Raw genomic sequence first — 26431 nt, forward strand, 5'->3', positions numbered from 1 at the left:
TGTGGTTTGGCATGTCAGCTTTCAAGAGACAGTCCTCAGAAACAACCAGCAGTAATGAGTAAGTCTGAGTCTAAATATATATTGTATATTACATTAGATTAGATTCATTGGATATTAATGGAACATTTAATGAGAACGCCTTGGTTGCTGTCCTAGGTTCTGAAATCTCTCATTTTAATTTCTTATTATATTAGATAGATATATAGATACTTTATTGACCTCACGGGGGAAATTATTGTTACAACAGTGTGATAAAGAATAAAAATAGTACCGTGTACAATAAACATCAAATAAACAACACATGAGGAGCCAAAGTTCTTTGCAACAGATTCCAGTAGTTAGTTAAAGATAGTCAGTATTATGTTTGTGAATGCACATTATAAAAACAAGTGAGGAAAAAGAGCAAGGTGGAATAGTTGAAATGTGGCTTGATAAATATGGAGAGGGATAAATTTGCTGTTTTCCCGGAGGGACTGGTTGGCCGTGCTGTTGGGATAATATATTTTTTCATTTGTTCTTAGAGCTCAAATATGGTACACCACAGGATAAACACAGTGGTCGTTTTTATTTTTGATATATTTCCTGCTATATCAAATTGCATTCCTATTTATTACCCGTGGAGAGCAGCAACAGGCTCGGATGACAGTAAGCAGCCTCAGTTTTCAGTAGAGGAAGAAAGCGGAGACGTCACATGGAGAGATACAACAGCAGTAGCTGCTACACCACTAATCACACAACATTAACATAACTAGCTACTAAAAGCTAACCTGGCTAGCTAATTGTTTCGTCTTCTTCATGCAGTCGGATTTGCAAATTTGCAAGAAACAAAATTCATAGACGGTGCAAAACGGAAAACAATATTACGGTCACACACAGCTACCGTGGCCTCTTCTTGCATCCAGTAGGCAGGGTATTTAGGCTAGCTAGCGACTCTGTCTTGGCTAGCGTCAGGCTAGCCAGCTAGCTAGCTAGCTACTAACATCGCTATCGGTAGTTAGCTAGCTAGCGAGCTGTAGTAACTTACGTCATGGAGGAACTAGTCGTGGAAGTAAGAGGGACAAGTGGGGCTTTTTATAAGGTAAGTTGTTGAGTTTTGTCGAGTTTAGTGACCACCGTTCACACACTATGTACCAAGTAAGCCTAACTAACATGAATTTGTGTCACGGGGCTAGCTCAGTGTTATATGTGGGCCTCGGTGCTTCTGCTCAATGTCTACCGGGACCTGAAACCTGTAAACAAAGCTAACGCCGCGGTGGGGCTCTAACATCAGCGGTAGTGGATAAATTGGTGAACTATTGGTGATAATGACGCTTAACCAGGGTAGCTGTTTTAGCGGTATCGGTAACGCTGATGTGACTGCTATACGATGGTACCCCTAAAGTGATGTGCAAGGGTTGGTTGCAGACTCACAAACATCAGAATCAATCATGGGTTGGCTGTTTTTTGTTTTTTGCTTTGGTCAAAGTAAGTTAATTCAGAGCAGCACACAGGGGCGATGGTTTGGCTAACCTTTATTGTGCCCGTAGCTGCCAGGTGTTTTCTTGTTTTGTCAAGACTGCAGAGATTTTGGGGTCAGTCAGGCAACAAGTAGATCATAAATCCGATCTCGTGACCTGCGTGTATCACTGGGGTGGGGTGGGGGAGATAACATAAGCAGTACAATGGGATAACACGCTAATTAGCAATAATTACTTACATTTGAAAATTGTTCAATTCAAGGACACAAGAATAAAATGAATGGTGAAGGATCTAAATAAAATGATACATTTATTATTTATTTATTTTAGCTGTCAGGTTTGTTTTGGGATAAATATAGGATGACATATATCTCAAGTAAAGTTCTGACAGATGTCTTTTTAAAACGAATACTTTTGTTGTGGCCACATTAATGCGAGGTACATGAATGCTGTGAGTATGCTGTATAATCAGGGTAAATAGTAATTGAAATTGATCTTGATTCAGACCACAGACTCTCATTAAGCTCAGCAGTTGCCATGTAAACCATAGACTTTCATGCTGTGCTCAATACTTGTATGCTTTCCCAAATCAAGAGACTTTTCCTTTGAATGTAGGAAAGTTGAAGTTGGCACTGTCAGTTGTACTTTGGCTTTTAGCTAGGTGTGGCACTAAACAGAAACCATTCTTTTAATAGTTGTAATCATATTGTTAGCAAGTACAGAACCATATGAATGGGTGGGTGTGTCCGAACATTTGACTGGTGCCATAGCTTGAATGATAAGTTTTACTGTCAAACAGCAATGAGAAAAGTTAGGCTCATTTTTGTTAGATAGTAGTCTGGTTTGAAAAAATCCAGTCCCACCAGGTAACTCTTAAGAGTACTTTCATTAGCCATACATCTATCATAACCTACATGTATACCACCGTTATATTTAATATATTTTACCTTATGTAGATTGATCTAATAAGATGATGTAGGTGTGACTGCTTACAAGTATAAGCAGGTACACGACAAGAGGGCGACTTTGGCAGATGTCTTTCTGTTCATCAGAAAATGCCCTGTATATTCACAGAGGCTTATTCGGAGTGCTTAAAACTTAGGCAGTTTGTTCTTCTCTTGGCCCAGTATGATGTCACTGAGAGCAAATATCCCTAATATTGTCATCTTAGGTACACAGTTCTGACTGAAACCCCACCCACCTGCTGTTCACACCTTCTGTTTGCCAGGGGTTGGCTGGCAAACAGTTGGCCTAATAGGAGGGGAGCTAAAACGGTTTTAAGATGAATTGAGCTGCACCAGCAAGAGATAAATGTGGATTATTTTCAATTGTGAATCATGCAAAGCTAGTGTAGTAGACTGTAATCAAGTAAAAGGAATAGTGTAATATGTCCACTTTAAAGGAGACTTATTTACGGAGCAGTTACCTTTGCTAGATGGCAGCATACCTCCAACACAGGGAGTTGCATCTTACTGCAGATCACTTGCATGATTTCAATGTTAATAAGCATTCAAATTTTGGTTAATGAATCAAGAGTTTTGAACGTAATCATTTTAGTTAGTTGTTGTGAGGATGTTGATTGACTAAATGTGTAGTTGGCAAATCATTTTTATAGTGTTTTTGGTGATAGTTGAACTGGAAAATGACACCCTTGTCTCTGGCATTATAGCAAAACTTAAAATATGCTCTTGGCTGAAATGAACAGCCAAGAGAAATAATGAGAAATAATGAGGGCATTCATCTGCCAAGTGAGAATAATACTAAAGAAATAATTGTAGAAAATGGTTCTGCCATAAATCACTTGAGTGAGAAACTTAATTTTGCTGTTTTTAAATTGCACCTTATGCAGCATAGAAGTCATTCCTCTTTTTTATTTTAATCTCAACAGCAGTACAACAATTGCAGTTTACTGCCAGTAGACTAAACTACATTATCTCCTAATGCACCCTCTGCCTTACCCTCATATTTTGTGTTTTGGTATTTTTCCAGTTTTAACAAGATTAATGTTCTTGCTAAAGTCTGAACTTCGTTTCTGAGCGAGACAGTTCAGTCAGTCACAATCCTAAACATGCTCACAGGTCAGTGAGGTCCTGTCAGAATTGGTTTATTTGTTTTTTTTAACCTTGGGAGTTTTGAGAATCTCTCCTTCTTGCTTCATTTCATCCACCACTGACTGCTAGCTTGCCAGGTTAATGCAACCCATTGGCAAGGCTCTCTTTTCCTTCTAGGCATCGCATGGCCTACTTGCAGTGTTTGACACACATGACACACACATCAGCTGTGTGTAGAAGCAGCGAGAGAGAGAGACTGAGCCAAACCTGACTCGAGCCCAAAGCTCAAACTCCAGAAAAGGAAATTATTTAGGTTGTTTCATTGCTAGGAGCATTAGGATAAGGTCCGGCTTAAGCAGTAGAACTGGTTCCTGTTTACATGGTCGATCCCAGTTTGACTTGCACACTGACTATTTCAAAGATATTTCAAAACTGAATTTATTTCTGTGACTCTTGCAGGGCTTTGTAAAGGATGTTCACGAAGGATCTGTCATGGTAGCATTTGAAAACAAGTGAGTAAAGTAAAATATAACATTGTGTAATATGTCATTTCTTTGCCAAACAATAAAATGAACTTTTTGTGTTTGTTCCTCTTTCCCAGCTGGCAGCCGGAGCGGCAGATCCCATTCCAGGATGTGCGCTTTCCTCCTCCAACAGGGTTCTGCAAGGAGATCAGTGAGAGCGATGAGGTCGAGGTGAGGAAGTGATTGTTGCTGTCAGACATGGTGGGTTTGGAAAGCAAACTTGGTATAGCTGGGGAGCAGTTTGGAATAGCATGGAGCGGAGTGAGTAGAGTTGAATTTTTAGTGTAAAATAAGATTTTAAAAAAGAGGGTGATGCTCCTCAGATAGTCTGAGATTTTCTGTTCTATCATTGGTAAATTAGTCTGACTTATTATTTTTATTAATAATATTATTCACAGTGATTTCCTGTATCAGTGTGTCCAGTTGTTTCTGTGCCAGTTTACTCTTATCAGCTTTGTTTAAAGGTGGGAATGATTTCTGAAATGAACTGTGTGTGTGTGTGTCTGCCAGGTGTATTCTAGGGCGAATGACAAAGAGCCATGTGGATGGTGGCTAGCCAAGGTTCGCATGGTCAAAGGGGAGGTAAGACATGCTCCAGTTCATCTGTAAGGCTCACCAAGCAGCACTGAAACAACATGGCTCTGATAAATTTGCCTAAAACGCAGCCCAGACACTTGCTCCATCCTAAATTCTTTAATATCACAACTTCCTTTATTAATACTAAATACAGCCATGTTTACCAACAACATTTTACACTCATAAAATGTTATGTACTCATAAAAATCCTTTTTATCAAGCTCACTGCAGATATTTAACTTCAGTGTAACATCATTTCTCTGGTGACAGATGTCAGTGTGTGATTGAGTTTTACAATCCTGAACAACACATTAACTCAATGACTAATTGAATTCAGACTATATGCCCCAGATGTTCTTTATATCCTTGTATTTCCATTTTCCTCTGGATTTTTTGTGCGCGTAAGCTCTTCCTCTGTTTGTCCTCCTGTTGTCTCACCACCATCAGATGTACTTTCTTCAAAATAAATTTTTAATAATAGTATGACTTATTTAAACTTTCGAAAAAAGTGAGGTTTTTCTATTGGATCGCTCATACTTGATCTGTCTTTGTTTCCAGTTTTATGTAATAGAGTACGCCGCATGTGAAGCCACATTAAATGAGATAGTGACGCTGGAGAGGTTACGGCCGGTCAACCCGAATAAACCAGCCACCAAAAACACCTTCATTAAGATCCGACTGGATGTACCTGAAGATCTACGGCAAATGTGAGTTTGACTTGCATGAATAAAGACTCATGATATCACTACTAACTGATGCTAGTCAGGGTTTGTGGGTAACCTCAGCAAATACAGTTGTGGTAAAAGGTTTATATATATTCATCATTGGGGCTTTGATGGTTTTATTGAAGTGTTCTCTGTCAGGAGTGGACTGTCTGTGCAGCAAACATTATTAATGAGTTTAAAAAAAACAAAGGTCTGGTGCACAAGTTTGAAATTATTTGGATTTTCTCTAATCCACATGGGGCCAAAAGCATGCATACACTACCCACTAACTTGTGGTTAAATGTCCCTTAGCAAGGTGCGCCTCAACCAGAAGCTTTTGGTAGCCATCATCAAGCTCCTAGCATAATTATAGCTGGACTGCTCTTCTTGGCAGAATTGGTCAAGTTCATTTAAATTGGTTGATTTGTTGGTAAAGTAAAGTCCATTCCAGAGCCATTTCTAAATAACTAAAAATTCCAGAAGCATCAAATTAATGTTACCACTTTGACGAGGTCTAGGAGAAGACCCCAACCGTCACCCTCAGATGAGAGGAATTTGGTTACAATGTTCAGAAACAGCCAAGGCTCAGCTGTGCCTGAGATTGAGACTGCTGAAACATCAGCAGAGAAACTAGTTTTACATCACCAAGAAAGAAGCCCCTACTCTATAATGGACGCCTTCAAGCATGATGGAAATTTGCACCTGTGCAGGTAGACAAGTCAGATGCCTTCTTTAAACTTCTGTTTTAAAGTTTTATGGTCAGAAGAGACAAAGACTGAGCTATTTGGTCATAATGACAAGGTATATTTGGAGAAGTAAAGATCAGGCTTTCAGGGCTAAGACCTGTACCAGCTGTCAGACATGGTGGTGTCATCATGCTGTGGGGCGGTTTTACAGAGCTGGAATACCTGAAATTCTTCAACTTCAAAAGACATAGTTGGGTGTTCCTACAGGATAATGATCCCAAATACATCAAAACTGGTTCTGGGATGGATAAGACAAACGAACATTTAGTTGCAACTTGAATTGAGGCAATTAACCGACTATTCGTCTGGGTGCATCTATATATTTAATCCTATATACATATTTTTGACCCTGTGTGCTTGAGATAAAATCCAAAATAATTTTACATTTGCCATTAAAGTTGTATGCTGCACAATATTTTCATCCTAGAATATTAATCGTTCAAAGAAATAATTAAAAGCTTAAGATTACTGTGACATTCTTGACCACAACTGTACGGTCAAAACTTGACTTACTCCAGCTTGTATATGAGCCTGTACTCCCAGAAGATTTTGTATGTGTACATGTATCCATAAGCTGTTATCACTGAGGACAAATTCATTTATTAAGCAACTTGTTTGCTGGTTTCACTATGATAAAGTCTACGTGTTCTTGTGTTCCCAGGTGCTCCAAGGAATCAGCACACAAAGACTTCAAAAAGGCTGTGGGAGGGTTCAGTGTCACCTACGACTCAGAGAAAAAGCAGCTGGTCATTTTGGTTGGTCAAACTGTTGTTTTTCTTCTTAATGTGCTACATTTTCACACAATCATATCCTCTATTGACCCTTGCATAGCATCACCTTGAAGCGAAGTGCATCCATAGGTGACTTAAAACATCAGAACCTCACTCGTGTATGATATTAATGAGCGTAATGTTTGATTGTTACAGTCGGTGAATGAGGTCACAGCAAAGCGGGCCAATATGATGAGCGACATGCACTTCAGGAGCCTCCGCACCAAGCTGTCTCTAATGCTGAGGAACGAAGAGGCCAGCCGACAGCTGGAGGTAGGTTGCGCACAGCTCCAGCCTGTATGCGACTGTTTGGATCATTTTGCAGCCTGGGATGGAGAGTTTTTAAAGGGTTTCTTTTCTTTTCTTACACACCCTCTTTGCTCTTTTGTGGAATTTATTAAATGTTAATTAATGAATTTTTTTGATGTGCATTTCTTCAGAGCTCCAGACAGCTGGCGTCTCGGTTTCATGAACAGTTTGCTGTTCGGGACGATTTAATGGGTCTCGCCATCGGGACTCACGGGGCCAACATTCAGCAGGCACGTAAAGTTCCTGGAGTCACTAACATAGACCTGGACGAAGAGACCTGCACCTTCCACATATACGGAGAGGTAGGAGGGCTTTACTTGTACACAAATGAGCTGAGACATAGATATGTAGAGCTTGCCCTCATTAATGTTAAGTGGGTACAAATTTAACAGACCAGCATGGGGTAAAAAAACACAAACAAAAGTAAGTATGCCTGTTTTGTATTTCATGGAAGGACCAGGATGCCGTCCGTATAGCCAGAAGTTTCCTGGAGTTTTCCGAAGATATCATCAAAGTTCCCCGGAACTTAGTAGGTGAGAAAGTCGCTCAACCGAGACAAAGAAGTGAATCATTGGGTACCTTTATTTTACTTGATTTAATCCAGTTTCAAGTTCAGCCAGAGTGAGACTGATGTTTTTTCTCATGCAGGGAAGGTGATTGGCAAGAACGGCAAGCTGATTCAGGAGGTGGTTGACAAGTCCGGTGTGGTTCGGGTTCGTATTGAGCCTGAGAACGACAAAAAACCATCAGCGGCAGCGGCAGCAGCAGCTGATGAGGTCAGTAGGGAGAGAAAGTTGCGTCGTGTTGCTGCATTAAAAATCATCACAGTAAATACAGCAGTGTTAGAGCTCATTCACTGAGAGGATTCAAACTCTCCTGGTCCTCCTCTGTCACAGGGAATGGTGCCATTTGTGTTTGTGGGAACCAAGGAAAGCATCTCCAATGCAACAGTACTACTAGACTATCACCTCAACTACCTTAAGGTTTGTGTCCTCAGTGATGTCATCTTCTACCAACCAAACATCAAAACGGAGCTAAAGGATGTGGTCAGGCAGGGATAGAGTGGTGGCCCCAGTAAGTAGAGTGGTGGCCCCATGATCGGAAGGTCGGTGGTTCGAATCCACTGAACGGCTACCCTGAGGTACCCCTGAGCAAGGTACCGTCCCTACACGCTGCTCCCCGGGCGCCCAATGGCTGCCCACTGCTTCACTGAGTGAATGGGTTAAATGCAGAGAGGAATTTCCCCACAGGGATCAATAAAAGTACACTTTCTTTCTTTCTTTTCATTGTTGACATTCTGTGACGTTTTCGTTCATGTCCACAGGAGGTGGACCAGTTGCGACTGGAACGTCTGCAGATCGATGAGCAGCTGAGACAGATAGGCGGTGGAGGCGGAGGGGGGGGGACAGGGCCCCGAAACCCTAAAGACAAAACCTACGTGTTCGATAATGGAATGGGGCTCGGGATGGGCCGAGGAGGGGGAGGAAAGCCCTATGGAGGAGGGGGAAGAGGTGGACGAGGGCGGAGAGGAGGAGGAGCTGCTTTTGCCTCAGGTTTGATAGTTACTGCATCTATATTACTGCGGGTAAACTACAAGAGCTGATGTACTCGGCTCAAGTCAGTCAGCTGCAGATGTTTCATGTAAAATTTGTTACGTTGTTACTGCACTTAGTATTTTCAGGTATCTGTACTTGGGTATTTATTTTTATCACAACTTTTTACTCCCTACATGTTAGCATAAATATCTGTGCTTTCTGCTCCTTGAATTTGGAAAACTGGCTCATTACTTTAGGTCTAACACATTTGAGGGAAGTAATTACTTTATGTCGCTGAGCACCTTTAAGCATTCAACCAATCTGAACCTAAATGGAGGGAACAATAAAACATAGTCTGGATTAAAAGGAGTAATGTTTTTTTAAGTGGCAGCTGATTTCAGATGCAACGTTTCAATCAGCTAATGCATAAAGTGTTTATATGCAGTTTGTCACACAGTGTGTTGCTAGCTACAGGTCCAGCTGCTGTATTTCACAGGTAGATAAAAGAATTACAGTTAACTTCACTCAGAGAAAGATGAGAAAGACAGGAGAGGAAGAAGAACAGAGGTTATATTTAAAGGTGAGGACTTCTCACTGCCATTTGATAGACAGGACATTTAAATCAAGCATCAGCTTATATCTTGATGAATTCAGTTGTTTAAATCGACTCTGAGCAGCACGTCAGCTGATCGCAGCCTGCACACAAAGAAAATGTACTGGAGCTCTGAACAAAGACTTGTTACTTATTTCTAAGTGATTCTTCTCCCTACGCTGCACCACTACAACCAACCTTAGGTTTCCTCACCAGACAAATCCCACTTGAGCCGCTGACTACACTAATTCTTCTGTTTAGGTATGGAGGTAAAGTCACCCATCAGCTGGTAACTAGGGCTGCCACAAACGATTATTTTGATAGTCGACTAGTCACCGATTATTTTTGCGATTAGTCGACTAATCAGATCATCATCCATTGGACGTAAAACGTACAGCTTATTGCACCAGCAGCATCTGCTCTTATATAACTATCATTAGCTTACAGCTTTAAGTGTTTAAGGTCTGTGCTAACTAAAAATAAAGACAAGATGACAGTTTGTTAAATTTTAATGAAATTTGCAGATTGTTTTGGTGAAGTTTAATAAATTCCTTGCTATCTAAAATATAACAGGACACCGGAGTATATTCTTGAGCATCTCACACTTCTGATGATCAGCTGTCTGCTTGACGTTTATTCAGCTGTGTAAAAACTATAACTTTAATCTCAGCCAAACCGATTTACTCAGGAACAAATAAAATACTAAAAAAAAGCCAAACAATAACATTTTGAAGTTATCTAAGTGACTTATATATCATGTTTAACCTGAGTAGCGAAAGACGGCGGTGGGTTTGAAAACGATTTGCCGGGAGTCCGGTGTTCTCACGGCTCTAGCGAGCCTTGCCCCCGGCTCGCTATCGAGCTAGTGGGTAACAGACGTCTCTGAAAACGTCGGAGCGCTTTTGAAAATATGTGGTGTCTTGATAAACTGAGCAGATATTTGAGGTTTACACAGCTACATTCTCGCCTGAAAATATGTTAAACGTTTATTTTGTGACCCAGAAAGAATAATAAGAGTAATATTAAAACTAACTAGCTGCCGCCATTGTTGGAAACTGAGCTGGGCTGCGCTATGAATTCTGGGACAGAGCTACTTCTTCTTCGGGGTTTAACGGCAGCTGGCATCCTTGTACATGCAGTGCTGCCATCTTCTGTTTCAGTCCGTTATTACACTCTTAAATCCTACTACTTATTCCTGCATCTTTTGGGATCTTACAAAGCTTCAAACGACGCGTCGACTGTTAAATTAGTCGTCGACGATTTTGATAGTCGACGTAATCGTGACTAGTCGACTAATCGTGGCAGCCCTACTGGTAACAGTATCCTCCAAAGAGCTACTTACTTTTATAAAAGTGTCAGAGCTTCTCCTTTTTTAAATAAAACATTTTAATCAGTTTTTCACCTTTTACCAGATTTTGTTTTTAACAGAAGTACGTATAGGAGAAAGTCTCCTGTGACTGTTTGGTTTAGATGTAAAAGGCACAATGACAAAGCAAACGAGCAGATTCTCGGCCATAGATTTATGTTCTTGTGATTTCATTTCATATTGAAGTAAAGCGTTTGGACATCTGATATTTGAGTAAAAACGTTTCCCCAGGCAATGATCTGATTATGAAACGACAATTAATCAAAGGTTGAGTCTGTGTTGTCTTCCCGAGGCAGCCGAAATGAGGTTGGACTTTGTCCTCGGTCCCCCAGGCACCAACTCTGAGGCATCCAACGCTTCAGAGACAGAGTCAGACCACAGAGACGAGCTCAGCGATTGGTCGCTGGCCCCCACCGAGGAGCTAATGACAGGAGGTGGGACCCTGCCCAGACGGACAGATGGGAGGAAGAGAGGAGGCGGCGGCGGGCTGAGAGGACGAGGAGGGAGAGGAAGAGGAGGGGGAGGATATAAAGGTGAGTGTTAATTATCATTGGCGGTCTTTGATCTTTTCACAGGACTCTTATCTCGTTCCATGATTTTTCTCAGCCTATTTTTGGAGCATTTACACTTTGTCTAGCATCAAAAATGATCAATGCAAAAGCTTGCTAAATGTTTCTATTAATCAGATGGTAATGAATGGAATTTATTTTCATTTGAAAAAATAAAAATATGAAAACGATTAAAGAGGAAAAAAAGTTGGTGTGTAATGACTCAAAAGAAATAACATTTTGAGATGCTTTTCATCAAATTATGGCCTAAAGAATGGAAATAAATCACATCATGAGATCTCTGCAGACCTCCTGTGCAAATAAATTCTCATTATGAGTTTTCTTTTCAAAACAATCCATATTTATATTGAAAGAAACTATTTCTCCCGACTTTAATCTAATTAGGATGTACACGAATTTCACCCTATTTTTACCTGGCAAAAGGTAGGTCACCTAAGACTGAGTCTACTGAGCCATGCGAAGATTGTTTACATGACTGTGGCTAACTTTGATTGCTAACTTGTTATTTTTAATGTTGGTTTAGGTGAAGACATGCAGTGGAACGAGCCGAGAACTCGTCACATCAGAGACTCAAAGACAAGAGGCCAAGAAGACACTCTGCAGGTAACAGTCACACACAGCTGCTGCTAAGTTATTTTCATGTCATTGTTTAAAGTCTAATATCTTTGAAACGCTCCTCAAAATTCTGTAAACATGCTTTTCAGTGAGCATGCCCCGATTGATCCTTTGTTCTGGCACTAAAAAATGTCCAAAATGCAGAAAAAATTCAAGAATTCTAAATTCAGTATGACCTGAAATGAGTGACTAAATCCATTAAAGCATCAGGAAAGTGTTCAAGGATATTTTTCAGTCATCTGTAGGACCAGGGCTTTTTGTAGGCACATCTGTCACCCCTGGTGGTCATTAAAAGGAAAAAAAACTACATCTGTCTTTATAGTTTTACACCTATAGTTTGTTTACTCCGGTTCAAATCACATGTTTGGTTTGTTTTCACACAGAAAAAAGTGAAATAAAATGCGTCACTACAAACCATGTGACCATTCAGTCGGCTCATTGGTCAGATGTGTCTGGAGCGGGTGCATAAAAAAAAATGTAAATACAGGAAGAAGGTGCTTTGCTCTGGACTGCTGGAGAACGCAGAGAGTTTACGTTTATTTCACAGCTAGCTGCTGAACAGACCTTTGCGCTTGTATAGTGCCTCCCCGAGATCAGCGTACATAGTTATGGGATGTTTTGTAGCTCAAACTTGTAACGTACTCCTGTTAGCTGATTCATGATGTGTTCACACCTGCACAAACAAACCACACAAAATGTGGGGAAACGAACAGAGTTAGAACTGACAACACACGCAGGTGTGCAAACACCCTTCTACTCTTCATGGCTCACTTTTAGAGCAAGCCTCAAGTGGCCATTACAGGAACTGCAGTTTTTGACCATTAATTTTATTTTGCAGCTACAAAGTTTGAAAATTCTGTTTCAAGCAAGACATTTAAAGGAGGTGATGATTGTTTACAGTGAGATGATGTAGATCACTTACGATGATAAGATAATACAGCTGAATAATATTTTAAGCCATGCTTATTTAATGAATTACCAGTGCTTTGCAAAAACAATCCAGCTACTTCAGCATACTGGCAAATATTATGAGACTGCTACTAATTTTTGAATCATTTCTTCTGCAAATATTGTTTACCTTTACACCACTGTCACAGTCAACAGTGCTATTTTCTGCATATCAAATTTTCCCTCTGTTTGACACTCCAAACCTCAGCTGTCAACAAGACACTCTCTGTGTTGTCACACACTCAAAGTCCTGCCTGTTCTCACTGAACATCACTGTAGGACACTTTCTAAGATGGGGCTATATTTAGTCCTAACTTAACTTTCTGCTTGATTCGTGATTGCAGCAGGTTTGACATATGTAAAGGTGCACAGCACGGTGGGGTGATGGTTAGCACCACTGCCTTACAGCAAGAAGCTCCTGGATTTGATCCACCTGGGGCCTTTCTGTGTGGAGTTTGCATGTCTTGCTCATGTCTGTGTGGGTTCTCTCCGGATACACCAGCTTCTTCCCAAAGTCCAAATACATGTGGGTTAGCTTAACTGGGGATTATAAGGTGGCCATTGGTGGTCCCTTTTGCCCCACAGGACCTCAGAGGTGATCTAAGGAACGTTGGCAGTGGACACTTTTGGTCTTTTTTTGGAGGAAACTTGTTCTATAATGAATTGTGATATGAAACACTTGAAGGCTGTGTTGTCTACATCAAGTGTTTTTGCACTGTGGTGGACATCACCACACTGTGCTGTTTGGGACACGACAGCCCTTTCAGGTGCTACTGCTATATAAGGGTTTGCCCGTTCTGCAGCAGTTTTTAGGTGGGTGGTGCATGTTAAATAACAGCTGCATGAACACAAGGACCAAAGCTATTTTAGCAGATTTGTGCATCATAACAAGGTGATCATTGTTTTTCACGTCAGCTGAAAGAGGTACTGAAATTGTGGCGTATAGCATTGTTCCTGCTAAAGTCAGATTTTCAGTACAGCTGTGAATGGACTGTACCAAATGCTTCAGATAAGCACGGACATCTGTGTGAATGATCAGTGTATGCAGAGACAGGTGGAAGTCCGCCCTCTATCTATCACACAGTTTGTGTTGACAGCTGGTCAGCTAGCATTGACTCATACACAGTAACAGAGTATAAACCACTGTTCGTTTCTCAGCTTTGTCTCAGACAGAGAAGAACTCGTTTTCTTTAGTCTGACCCTCCTAAACGCTCCTCCTCTGCTTTTGGTAGTGGCTTTACTCAGATGCAAAATATTTTACAGGACAGGCAAAATATCATTTCTATTGCTTTTATTTTATAATAACCTTTTTGTGAACGATGCATTTCTACAGTTTATTAACCAAATAAAGCAAAAAACATAATTGCCATACAAAAACCTAAAATAACCAGGCTGAAACCAAACGGATAAATAACCTGGTGCAGGGAAGACTGAGACAGGTGCAGGTGCTGCCCCTCCCTGAGCCTGGGCCTGCTGATGGGTTTTTCCTGTTAAAAGGGAGTTTTTCTTTCCCCACTGTTTCTACTGCTTGCTCATAGGATTGTTGGGGTTCTCTCTCATAATACTGTTATAAAGCACCTTGAGGTGACTGCTGTTGTTATTTGGTGCCATATGAAAAGCATGCAGCAGGCTGCACCCGAGGGTAAAGGAAAAGTTAGCTGTGCAGTGTGGGGCCAGACTCTTACAGTTTTCTTTATTTTTCCACCCGCAGATTCGTGTGGACGGGAACAACGAGCGTAGTGTGCAGCACTCCTCAGGTGGCCGAGGTGGTCCGTCCTCGTCCCAGGGCAGTCTCAGTGGCAGCGGCGAGGGACAGCCCCGCCATCATCATCAGAGACCTACTAGAGACAGAGGGATGAAGAAGGAGAAACAGGACGTTCCCGCGCTGGTGAACGGAGTGTCGTAGATACCCCACTGGAGGACCTTCTCACTTAGACACACACACACAGGCAACTCATCACAGAACATCGTAGAGTCTCAGTCTCTGCTTTTTCTTTTCTGTCTCTGTCTAACACAACAATACACATATTTCCATCAGCATGGAAGTGTTTACAGTAGTGAAGTCTTAGGCTGGAGGTGATCTTGTATCTGCTGGTCTGGTCTGTTCTTGACTGGTGTTGTATCTCCTGCGCATTCTCTGGATGAAAGAAGAGGAGGAATTAGACTAAAGCTCATCTCACACACAACCATTAACCCCAAACATACTCCTGCCCCACTAAACCAACATAGAGTTTGTTTACTGATGCCCCATTTGGACTTGCTAATGTGAGAGAGAAAAATGAGGCAAAAGAAATCATTGGCCGTCGGGAATCAAAGATTTGCAGCCACTGGAGAAAGCAGGATGGAATATGTGCCCCGTCTCCCTGAAAAGCACAGTTTTAGGAGGTGGCTTCAGTTTTTTCGGCAGGTCTAAATTTGATTTTTGGTTGTGTGAAATCTCCAACAAATCCTTTATAATGGAACTGTTTTGTCCAGAGAAGCGAGTCTCTGTGGGAAATCAGCTCTATTTTTCCACAGAGACTTTTGAGGTTAACTATCAATTTAAACACATCTTTTCAATAAGGGGCAGAAACGTTTCGGTGTCACCCAAATGACATGCAATCCTATGGGGATTCAGACTGGAAGATGATGTTTGTAGAGGGCACTTTATGGACTTTCTTTCTTTCTCCTTCTTTCTAACGTAGTTATTGTTTCTTTCTTCTTTTTCTTTTTTTTTTTGGAACATTTTAAAGCATCCATGTTTCAGAATGAAATGCAAACAGGGATGCATGAGCTCTGAAGTCACCTGTGTTTTGTTTCCCGTTGCCTTGATATTCAGATTCAGTAAAACTTATCGAAACGTACAAATGGAGAGACATAAATCTGAGGCACACTGATGCACATAAACTGCTTAAACACAGCGACTCCCATGAGTTTGTGTCAGGGTACATATTGTTATGAACTGTTCTCCTTTCCAAAAGAAGGTTACACTCCTGTACAATGACCAGAAATGCATTATTCCTGCGTGTTTACAATTAGTCTACCATAAACACTCCACATGTGTGCAGTGGTGTTAGTCCACAGTGAGGGACTAAGCTCCCTGAACTCATTCATCTCATCTGTAAAGAGCTGTCAGCAGGAATCACCATCCTATACCAGACTCTTCATCCTCTTCAGTGAAGGGTGCAAGCTGAAGCTAGGCGTATTTTGGTTAGGTCCACGTAAACCTGGCTTGATGCCCGTTAAAGTCATTTCTTTTGCTTTCAGACAAGCAGGATGCATTTAGAGCAGCTAACTCCTGTCGCACCACTTTGTTTTTCTTAATTTATGAAACTCTTTGTATTTAACTTTGCCATGACAAACTTATTTGAAGTGTAACTGTAGAGGACATGACAGACTGTTGAGTTTTTCCTTGACAAAATAAAAATTTGGCCTAAGTTTTATTCTTTTTGGTGATCTTATTCCTGACCCGTTCAGTTCACATATGTTTTCTTTTAGTTTTTTTTTTCTTCTTGTTTTTGGACAGTAGAGCAGTGTGATAGCAGTCATGCTCCATCCATCGATTTTCCATCCATCGATTTTTCGATCCATCGATTTTCTGATTCAGGGTCTTGGGGACTAGGGCTGATCCCAGCTGACTTTGAGAGGCAGAGGTCCATCACAGAGCCTTTTCCATCCACACCCACTGAAGTGTGTGAAAAGTCTTTATCTCTGTGCCTTTGATTTATGCTCCTCCATTTCTCTGAATTTGGCCTGAACAGATTAGAACTTTTCATCCTGCCTGTTCAAACCCAGCGCTACACCCCTCCTTTAAAACATACTGCAGATGGATGTTTTGTAGAGTGGGTGGTTGTGTGACCCTGTTTACATTGGTTTCCATTGTTTTGAGGAGGCACAGCGGTGTATCCTGCTGAGGTATTTTGTTCTAGGGTGAGACCAGTTTTCTGACCTTGCTCGATACCTTTCTGCCTCGAGTCAGAGCTCTTCGAGGCGCTGACGTAAACAACCGGAGCAGCAGACGGTTCGTCTTCAAACAGCTCAGTAACTTTGTGTTACCAGTGCAGGCTTTCAGACAACAAAGGAGCAAGACTAAGCAGGACATCGCTTCAAGCTCTTGAGGTGTGCCAACCTGCTGTTCGGTTGACACCCCAGTTGATCACTGACTTCGTAAATATGTTGAATAGAAGGATCCTTAGGTTCACCGTAAACATCTAAATAGCGAGAGTCAAATGTAGGCTGCAGCGAGGCTGTTGGTCATTGACATTGTCAGGTTGTCCTAAAGTCAAAGCGACTGCTGTGCTGTATACAGGCTAGTATAGAGAGTACCTGTGGACCTGTGGGTGATTATGATGAAAAGAATACTCATTAGTTCGAATAAAGTGACGGTCAGTGTAAAAGACAAGCAACAAAAAGCTGTTCTTAAGGTTTCTCTGTGCATTTGTAGGCACATTTCACAGGAACATCTCGCCACTAGTTTCTAGTACTGAATCTGGAGTAGCAGGTTGGCTGTGGGTTATCCAGGTTACATTTATTCCACTGGTTGTTACAGTAGCATAGGACTTTCCCAGGAAGAATCCACTGGATATAAAGTTAGATCACACAGCGTTAAAAGAAACCACGTCATCATGGGTGATCACGATACCCTAATCTTTTTTTGTTCCTTTAAAAAATTGTTCCACGAGTATTGGCAATCAGATTGTCCAAGGTCTGAGAAAATTTCAGTAAGAAAATTGGTGCCAGTCTCTACTAAACAATGACGATTGAGCCATTGCGTATTAGCAGGGGCTCTAAACAGTTACCCAAAGCTAACCAAACCTGGTGACCAGCACCTCCGAATGCCGGTCGGAGGGCCAGCAAACCAGTCACATTCATTTAGGCTTTCTTTTTCTGATGTTGTTAAACTCATTTTTGCCTTGTTTCGATTGAAACTTTACTGTGAATTAAGGTGTACTGACCTGGATTTATTGGTGAGAAAAGCAGTAATGGTATTGCCCAACAGACTGCTTTTATTAAGAGCACCATCAATAAGCACTGCAGAAAATAAATTAACAGTATGTTCAATTAAATTCCAGACTGTCAGAAACGAGCTCTCTCCTCTTGGCATTCACCAGCTCACTGGTAACCCGTCCTCGGTTACGTTTTGAATCCTGTTCCTAACCCTAGATTTGTCACCAATAACCTGGGGGATGACCAGAGGTTAAAAGTCGTGGCGAGCAAATCCATGTGAATGCTGTGAATGCTCAGGGAAACCTTAACTATATTTTGTGTAACATGTGCCTTTAATTGTGGCTAGCATCACAGCGTAGACTTGTAAATCAGGGATGATGAGATGTTACTAACGGACCAGATGAATAAAGACGGCAGCTCCTGTAGCGCAAATCCTCTTTGGTCGTCACTGACAATGCTGAGCATCTCGAGCTTCCTCTAAAAGTCTAAGGGCCGTTTATGAGACGGGTGATTTTTGGCACTTCGGGAAACTGCCTTGTTTAACCACCTGGTCTGGACACACTGAAGGTGTTGTAACCTTGTGCAGTTGACAAACGTAAGCCTGTAGCTCGGGACCTGGTTCGACTTGTTTCTGAAATGGATTCGGTTACTTCTGTGGGAACATGCAGAGATCGACTCTGAGCGGCTACTTTCATGCCAAAGAGAGGCATGTTCTCTGTACTCACACCTTTTAAAGGGTTTTCAGTAAAGACGACCCGGTGCGATCCGGTGCAGCGTCACTGCTGCTCTCACCGAACCAAGAAAGCAGCTGAAGAGATTTCAGAGGTTGAGCCAGGTCTTCTCTTTAACAGACATCGGTGTACTTTTTCAGTCTTGCGGTGCATGCATTTATTTATTTTGGATCTTAAAGACATTCAGTAGATTTGGACACATTCAAAAGATAAGTTTAAGTTCGTTTTCTTTGTTTTGGATCAGTGTTGCTTCGTCTCAGTTCTTCTTGACCTGAGTTCGGCTAGCAAAGCCAGCGATGAATAACATCGTATGTGAAGAGACAGTGATACCACTTTCACCTTTTTTAGGAAATGTCACAGGAAGTAACCAATCGTGAAACAGGCTTTCTTTGAATTTCATTTTTTCCTTTTACAAAAAAGTGTTATGGCTGTCAGCTTTACTTATCATTAATCTGTTAGGACCTTTGCTTTTACTGCAGCCATGTTGCATTTTTTTCCCTCTGTAAGCGTTCTCAGCAGTGCATCGACAGATTGCTCGAGTGAAAGTAACCCATTTATTGTCAGTAGAGCTTCAATATTATGGAGTTTCTGTATTTAAAGAAAACGGTTAGAAAAAGAAGGGAGGATGGCATACTGTATATAATGATGTCATTATTTGTCTAAGAAAAGATGTTTCAAATGTGCACTTATCCTGATATATTCTTTTTTTTCTTTTTTCTGTTTAGTTTGCTAGAACTCTTGATAATAAACTTAACGTGTGGAAAAAATAGTGTTCTCCAAGCAGGATTGAGTCACATTCAGCTTTCATTAATAATGAGATGTCCATAATTTTGCACAACTTCACTGAAAGAGAGATTTTTGGTTTTGTTTTTGCCAGACGGGGAAAATCCACAATGAATGATTGAAATCACATACAGAAGGTTTGCTAAGACTGATTTTGACTAGTTTGTACAGTGTTTAGTTGATTCAGTGGCACTGTGTTACTTTTATAATGCGTCCACTAATTTTCTGAAACAGCAATTAAGTCCATCCAAATAATGCACCAAAGTTCATAGTGATACTCCATCCAAAATATATTATTTAGTATACCTGTCTGGTTGGGCATAATTTAATTTAAAAAGTGTCCAGTGACATTTTTCAACTCAGGTCCTTGGTAATGATTGGCCATGTTTACCACTAGCTACCACTATCCACTAGTCCACCGACGGACCATGTAAGGTTAGGGCTGAGTTTTGTCTTAGCCATTCGTACATTTTCAGCGTTAATCCATTGATTTCTTTTATTTGGGTGTTCCAAAGAGCCACCAGTTTTTTAAAGGGTTGAGGTTAAACTAGCTAGAACCTGACCAATATCAACAGATAGTCCTCAAATATGATGAGACCATCAACATTAGGCTCATGTCTACGTGCTAACAGATGCAGCTAAGAGGTGGTTAGCATAGCTAAGCACAGGTTCTATCCAAAGTTTAAAGGCGCCTTTAGGGTTGCTGAAGATGCACTGAAATGTAAAAATGTGGTGATTTAAGCTTGTAATTGGTAATTAAAAAGCATTCATTTAACTTATTAGGTACAGCTTGTTATTGAGTGACCATAAGTCTGCTTAGCTGTTTACCCCATAGCATAATGCCATGCTAAGCTAATCACCTCTTTGTTTATTTTTCTCCCATAAAGGATGCATTGGTCTACCTACAAGCATGTACCAGCTTTGGTAAAAGCTTGCCTCCTTCTGTAACTGAAGTAACTCATGTTTAATGTGGATTTTCCCTTTAATTTAAAGCCAGTAAATGTGTCTTATACCCTGGACTTGTCATCTTTTTATGTACAGAGACCCAAATGACTAATGAGAGTTTTGTTAGGATTCCCTTAACCTCTTTTTCTTTTAAAATATTGTAATGTTTTCATAAATTTACAGGTAAGACTTTTCTTGCAAGAGCTGATTCTCTTTGAAATGACAAAAAAAAAAACTTGTATTGAGTCTACAAATGTCCTACTTTCACACCGTCGCACCAGTGACAATGAAATTCTTTGCATTTTTGTGTGAGCTACAACCTGCTTGTTGGTGTATTTTATTGTGCCTCCTAACACAAAGTTCAGAGTAGAAGTTTTTAATTTCCAGACCGAAAACTACATTTGGGAGAGCTGAAGTTTGTTTTTTCATGCTTTGGTTGCCTTTTTAGGGGCATTACTAACAAACTATAGTTTGAAACCAAGGCTTATATACTGTGGAAAATGTACATTTAAAAAAAAAAAAAAAAAAAAGCAGTAAAGGACTGTTGCATGCTGACCAGTTTGGGTCATTGGAAAAATGGTACTAAGGAAGCCTTTACGTTCAAGTTTCCACAACTTACTGGTTGTGGCCTTGTTATTCAGTTCTGTGGTTTTTGAGTGACTTGCATTGGAAACAACTCACTGTGAGTATCCTGATACGTGGTATCTAGCCATGGGAAACACTGCACATGTGGTCACAAGGGATGAGGCATCAGAAATGTTTCCCTAGAAATAGATTTGCGTGATATTTGAAGTCCCTAAAGAACGTTTAAGACTAGAAACGCTTCACTGTGTCCACCTCAGTGGCACTGATTTCTAGAGATTAATCAAAAGAACCGTCTAGGTTGTAAAGATGCGCTGTACATTGTTTGACACCCCAGTTTAAATTTCAGTGGTGGGGTTTAAAATGCCTCCCTAAAAAGCTGTTAACCCACATGAAGTTTCAAAATGTGAGTTAGTGGGTTTAGGATGGAGGTTTGTCTGCTTGTGACATTTTCAATCTTTTTAGCATTGTCATTGCAAATAGACTGTTAATAACTGAGTGCAGAAATAACTTTCACTGGAGGTTTCTGCTTTACAGGACAACAAAGAAACAAAATGGCATGATTGAAAGTTTACTGTCAGTTGACATAAATACAACAATACAAGTAATGGACAGTTTTTCTTATGAAACGTTGCTGTGTTGAGGATGTTTTCTGGCAGATTGTCTGGTGGTACCTTGTTTTTTCTTGATAGAGAGGGGATCTGGATGATTTGATGTGCATTTGGTGTGGATTCTTACTCTTACAGCAACAGTTTAACGTACAAAGTGACAGTGACGTGACCAAAGTATGGACCCAAGCTTGTACACAAACCTTGATCTTTGACTGGACATGCCAAAAGAGAAGCTCTCTGTACTGGCTTTTTGTATGTATCAAACATACAAGGATAAAATTCAGCTCCTCTTGACTGTAATACAAGCCCATGTGACCTTTTGCGTCCCTCACTAAGCTGTTAGTCACGTCGGGGTTGCAGCATGGTTTACGGGGAACCATCTAAAGAGATGAGACCTAAAATTGTCATTGTTGTTGGTTGCTATTCCACAGCAAATGTCAGCAGACATTTATTTGCAGAATGTATATACATAAGCAAATACTATCTAGGCACATTGTTGGCTGTTCAACTATATTATGCCAGGAAGTGAAGACACGCAGAGAATCTGTAGATACTTCAACCAGGGTAGAGAAAAAAAACCCGCTGTAAAACCTTGTGTGCACTTTTTGGGCATTTTTCTTTTCTTTTGTACATACTACTACTAGCATTTAAGATGTTTGGGTTGACATGTCTGGTTATAGTGCAATATATTTTGTATGCAAGCAGTTTCAATAAATAAAGGTCGATCTTCCTCAATTAGTGCTGGCTGTTTTTTTATTTTACCTTAGCATGCGGCCAGTTTGATAACAGAACTATCCTCCAAGATCATTTGATTGTTGGTCCCTTGTTTTGCAGAGGAGTTCGTCTTTACTCCATTATTGCAAGGTGTCCTCCAAAACAAGCCCAAATCATCATCCTTCCACCACCGTGCAAACCTAAGCCTTACTACCATTTCTCTAGTGTAGGGGGTAGGTGGGAAAAAAATTGTGGATGCAATGTAAAAGAGTCTCTGAGGACACACAATCCCATTCAACTGTAGCATTAAAAAAAAATAAATTAAAAAGCAACAACAGCAGTCAGAAATACCCTCCTGTTTTCACCGCTCCATACACACATTAATTTCAAAACAACACAGAAGTTGGGCCATGAACCTGTGTGTGTGCACCGGTTGTATGTGGAGATCCAACGTGAAACTATAGCACAGCAGATTCAATTTATTCTGAATCCCATAACGATGATAATTTAGCTTTATCAATGGGAAAATTAAATTTTTAACAGAACTTCCTGAACTGGAGATCCATTGCTGCTCACCTTGACCATCGGCAGGCTCTTGACAAACACAGGTCTTTGGACTTTTGTGGTCTGATCTTTGGACAGATTTGCTGGGACATTCACTCCTGGAAGATTGTGGTGTTAAAACATACCTGAATGCTTCAAAGCATTCTCTGTCCCCTACTCAGCCTACTTCTCCAACAGGCTTCTTCCTGTTAGAAGTGCGTTCTTCCTTCCCGCTGTGGTCAAGTGCTGCCCAAAGGGATCATCTGATTATTGGGGTTTTCTCTCTAATAGTGTGGGGTCGTTACCTTACAACGTAATGCACCTTTAGCTGTTGGTGACTGTTGTTGTGAATTGGTACTATATTAAAAATAAATTGCATTAGGTTGAGTATAGACATCATCAGCATTTTGAGGCCTTTGGTGAAATGACCACTTAAATGCAGCCTGAATGAAAAGAGGTTGTTAAGAAAGTGAAGCTATTGAGCTGAGGGACAATCAAGAGTCAAGGCCAAACCGCTCTACTCTGCTGCTGCCTCTAAAATTGGACGACAAACTCTCGAAAATCATTTAGACACAATTCAAGTGGAAATTAGAATAAGTGTCCTAAACGACTAAATACTTACAATCAGCACTCACCATAGTCCTCTGAAGCTTTCTCATGAAAATCCACTGAAAGCAAATAAAAGAAAATCAGATTAAGCATTTATAACTGCTTATTAACAAGGTGATTATGTTTTACTTATCCCGAGAGCGTCGACTGTGTGAGAGTTACTGCTTGTTTCTTCTCAGACTTTAGAACTTTTCTAATATTCCTGTTTATAAAAGAACTGAACTGCACTGAAGAGCAGCCAAACATTAGAAAAGACTCCTTATTGGAGGTGTCCTTAGATTTGAAAAGATTATAAAAAGATTATATTTACATGTAAATTAGTGATGAGATTGCTTTTAGTTTCAGTGAATGTTAACTTCACTCGCACTGTAAAAGTAATAATCACAGCAGTATTTATTAAAAAGCATCTGGACACGATGTTACCTTTTGTTCTGAAACTTTGAATCGAGTCTGTGTTTGTTAACTTTGTTGAATCAGTTCATTGAGCTTCAGGTAAATACCGACATACTGAACTACTAGACGTTAAAAGGAATTTGCGTTATTATTTCACTAACTTTGCCAAATTGAATTATAAGTATTTAAATACATACATATTTGTTTGATTTTTGGAAATTAAGATAAACGTATTTATTATTTAATAAAATAAACAATGAAACAAATCCATACATGTATTACGTCCACAAAAATAAATTAAAATAATTGTACTCAAACTGATCTAAAGTAGATTGATATGGGTTTCAGTGGGGCAAATAACAAAAACACTTTTCACACACAGAATGAATATATACAAAATATAATATTATTGTCTTAAAAGTAGGTCACTGGTGCCTGAATTATGACCCGTCCACCACCATGCTTTGGTTTGTAGACATGAGGCGTTTGGGTGTGGTTCGGTGCTGTCCATTATGGTCAGACATTTACACTTTGGAAATTCCAGCAGTCCTGTGGTTTGTTGCGATGCAGCTTTCCAAGTAAGTTTTGCTGCTGTTTTCTTTTCAGAGAGAAAGTGTTTTTTGCACAACCTGACATTGGGGTGAATTTCCTGGAACATCCACTCCTGTGAAGATTGGTGGTTGTGAATATTTTCCACTTCTGAATAATCTTTCTCACAAAAGATTGATGGACTTCAGACTGTCTGGAAACGACTTTATAACCTTTCCCAGATTGTTGGGCAGTGAGAATTGTTTCTTTAAGATCACTGCTGATGGTTTTCCTCCTCCGCTGTTCTGAAGATGTACTTATCTCATTTAAATGGGCCAGACGACTTGTTTTATTATGTCCTGACACCTTAAAATGTGCACTTTCTTGTGCAAATCAATCATCTCAGCAACCTGCAGGTTACTCGTCAGCTGCTCAAACCTCCAGTTGTTTTCTCATCTAATTTGTCCACCTGTGCACAGCAGGCTAGATCCAGCTGGTTCCTTGATTGAGAAAAGCTACCTCTTGATTGTGATATTGATTTGTATCGTCTCTAAAAATTTGTTTTTTTCCAAAGTTAGCCGCCATTCTAAATCTTTTAAAGCTTGTGTGTGAGCTGTGAGAGAATGAACAGTGTTTTATCGGCTTCCTCCTTCTGCAATTCTTACTTTGAGCCACATGGGGGAGCTGTAGCACTGTGTTGCCTCCCTGCTACCAGAGAGCAAGAGAGAGAGGCGCATGGGAAAAGGACAAAAAAAAAAAAAAGAGCCTGGGCTCATATTGAAAATTCATGACATGCACTTCTCAACTTCTGCAAGATACACAGCAAGTATAATGAGCTCAAAGCACAGAACTTGGTCCTTCCTGACTATTTTATCAGTGTGTATTTCTTTTCCAGCTCAGTGTGTGTGTGTGTGCGTGTGTGTGTGTGTGTGTAAGACTAACTCCCGTGCCATCATTTAAATATAAATTACTGGCACTGACTGTGGCTTCAAACAATATCACAAACGATGCGAACAAAAACAATTAAAAATCTCTAAACAAACAGACACTCCTCTGCAAAGGCTGCGTAGCGTGGCATGAGCAGGAAAGGAAAGACAGATTTGGCCTTAATTACATTTCCCCTTCACGTTCATCCATCTCTCTTTATCATCTGATTCTTCATTAGCTCACCCCACAATTGCTTCTTTTTTTCTTAAACTGTCCTCTGTCTTTTTTATCCTTCTCCTCTCCGTCGCCCCTGTCGTTCCCTGTCGTTCCCTGTCTCTCTGTCTGACCTAGTTTTGGATGGCGTTTCTCTCACATGGTCCTTCAGGTGCTTTAAATCCTTGAGAAATGTTTGAATTTTGATGTGATGTTTTTAAGGTCTGGAGACGTGCAGAGTTTTTTGAGGTTGAAATGTCTGGATTTGATCAAGGTCATGAAACTGTTTTCATTTGCACTGTTGCTAGAGGACAGCAATCTCGTCTTCCCATCATCCTCCATGGTTTCCATCTTTTCTCTTCTCTGCTATTGTTTTTCCAGTGTGATGCAGACTAGTGTTGGCATGTTGCCCCAGACCACACCGAAATATTCACACACATACACAAAGTGACACGCCAACGCACAGCCCGCAGAATCTCTTCAAATCTTATTCCCGATCCACTTGGACTTCCCCCTCTTCAAGCTTCTTTTTATTTATTTATTTCTTTTAAAGGAGAGGACAGTGACGTCACAATGGAGCCACAGTTACAGCTACGGCACATGCTGAGTGAGAAGTTTAAACCATCTGGTCAATCGTTATTCATAGCGAGGCGTAAACAGTAAAACGTGCCGCCGGGCATGTGTTGCAGGAAAAGAGCGCGAGGATGCTAAGCTGCTAGCTCGGCTCATCCGAAACAAAGGTGTGGTGGTTAAAAGAAGGCACACGGCTGCTTTGTCCCTCGTTCAAAGACCACCTGAACTTCATGGACAGAGGATTTCCTTCTTCTATGACATCCAATCCTCCGTTCAGGTAAAGTACAGAAACAGAATAACCACAGCTGCCTGAGCAGCCAATGTGCTGATCATCATCAAGCAAATGGTGATTTCCATCCACCCGGCGGTAAACTTGTTTGCACCGCCAGTGAAAGTTTTGCCTTTTGAAGTTCAGGTTTTCAGCGGCTTTATCGTTCGTCACAAAGTAACAAGGTTTCAGCGAGAAAGCCTCCAAATCAGACACTTTAATCATGCAGCACACAAAAATCCAAAAAACACTTAAAATGACTCTTTTAAATAATCCCAGTTTGCTCAAAAATCAAAGAGGTTTTTATAGAAATCACAAACTCA

The 26431-nt window shown here is 40.6% G+C and overlaps 1 protein-coding gene across 2 annotated transcripts; it reads left to right on the plus strand.

Annotated features, from left to right (window-relative positions):
* Positions 1 to 656: 656 nt before the first annotated feature.
* On the plus strand, positions 657 to 22075 carry fmr1 (fragile X messenger ribonucleoprotein 1). 2 transcript variants are annotated; one of them, XM_084940119.1, is made up of 15 exons: positions 657 to 1078; positions 3968 to 4020; positions 4110 to 4203; positions 4543 to 4614; positions 5167 to 5315; positions 6720 to 6813; positions 6985 to 7101; positions 7269 to 7439; positions 7592 to 7670; positions 7786 to 7913; positions 8034 to 8120; positions 8462 to 8690; positions 10927 to 11163; positions 11723 to 11802; positions 14474 to 22075. In XM_084940119.1, exons 1-15 carry the CDS (start codon positions 1028 to 1030, stop codon positions 14666 to 14668), a joined length of 1836 nt encoding a protein of 611 aa, XP_084796245.1. In that variant the 5' UTR covers positions 657 to 1027; the 3' UTR covers positions 14669 to 22075. The 2 variants fall into 2 exon arrangements, with proteins under 2 accessions (XP_084796245.1, XP_084796254.1); XM_084940128.1 differs by having other exon boundaries at positions 658 to 1078; positions 10963 to 11163.
* The last annotated feature ends 4356 nt before the right edge of the window (positions 22076 to 26431 follow it).

Source organism: Perissodus microlepis, chromosome 2, assembly GCF_051167445.1.
Source record: "Perissodus microlepis isolate ML-2025 ecotype Zambia chromosome 2, ASM5116744v1, whole genome shotgun sequence".
NCBI classification, from domain to species: domain Eukaryota; kingdom Metazoa; phylum Chordata; class Actinopteri; order Cichliformes; family Cichlidae; genus Perissodus; species Perissodus microlepis.

Coding starts and splice junctions, on each gene's coding strand:
- fmr1 (XM_084940119.1), top strand. CDS start 1,028: ATGGAGGAACTAGTCGTGGAAGTAAGAGGGACAAGTGGGGCTTTTTAT. Junction 1,079..3,967: donor CAAGTGGGGCTTTTTATAAG/GTAAGTTGTTGA, acceptor TGACTCTTGCAG/GGCTTTGTAAAGGATGTTCA. Junction 8,121..8,461: donor ATCACCTCAACTACCTTAAG/GTTTGTGTCCTC, acceptor TCATGTCCACAG/GAGGTGGACCAGTTGCGACT.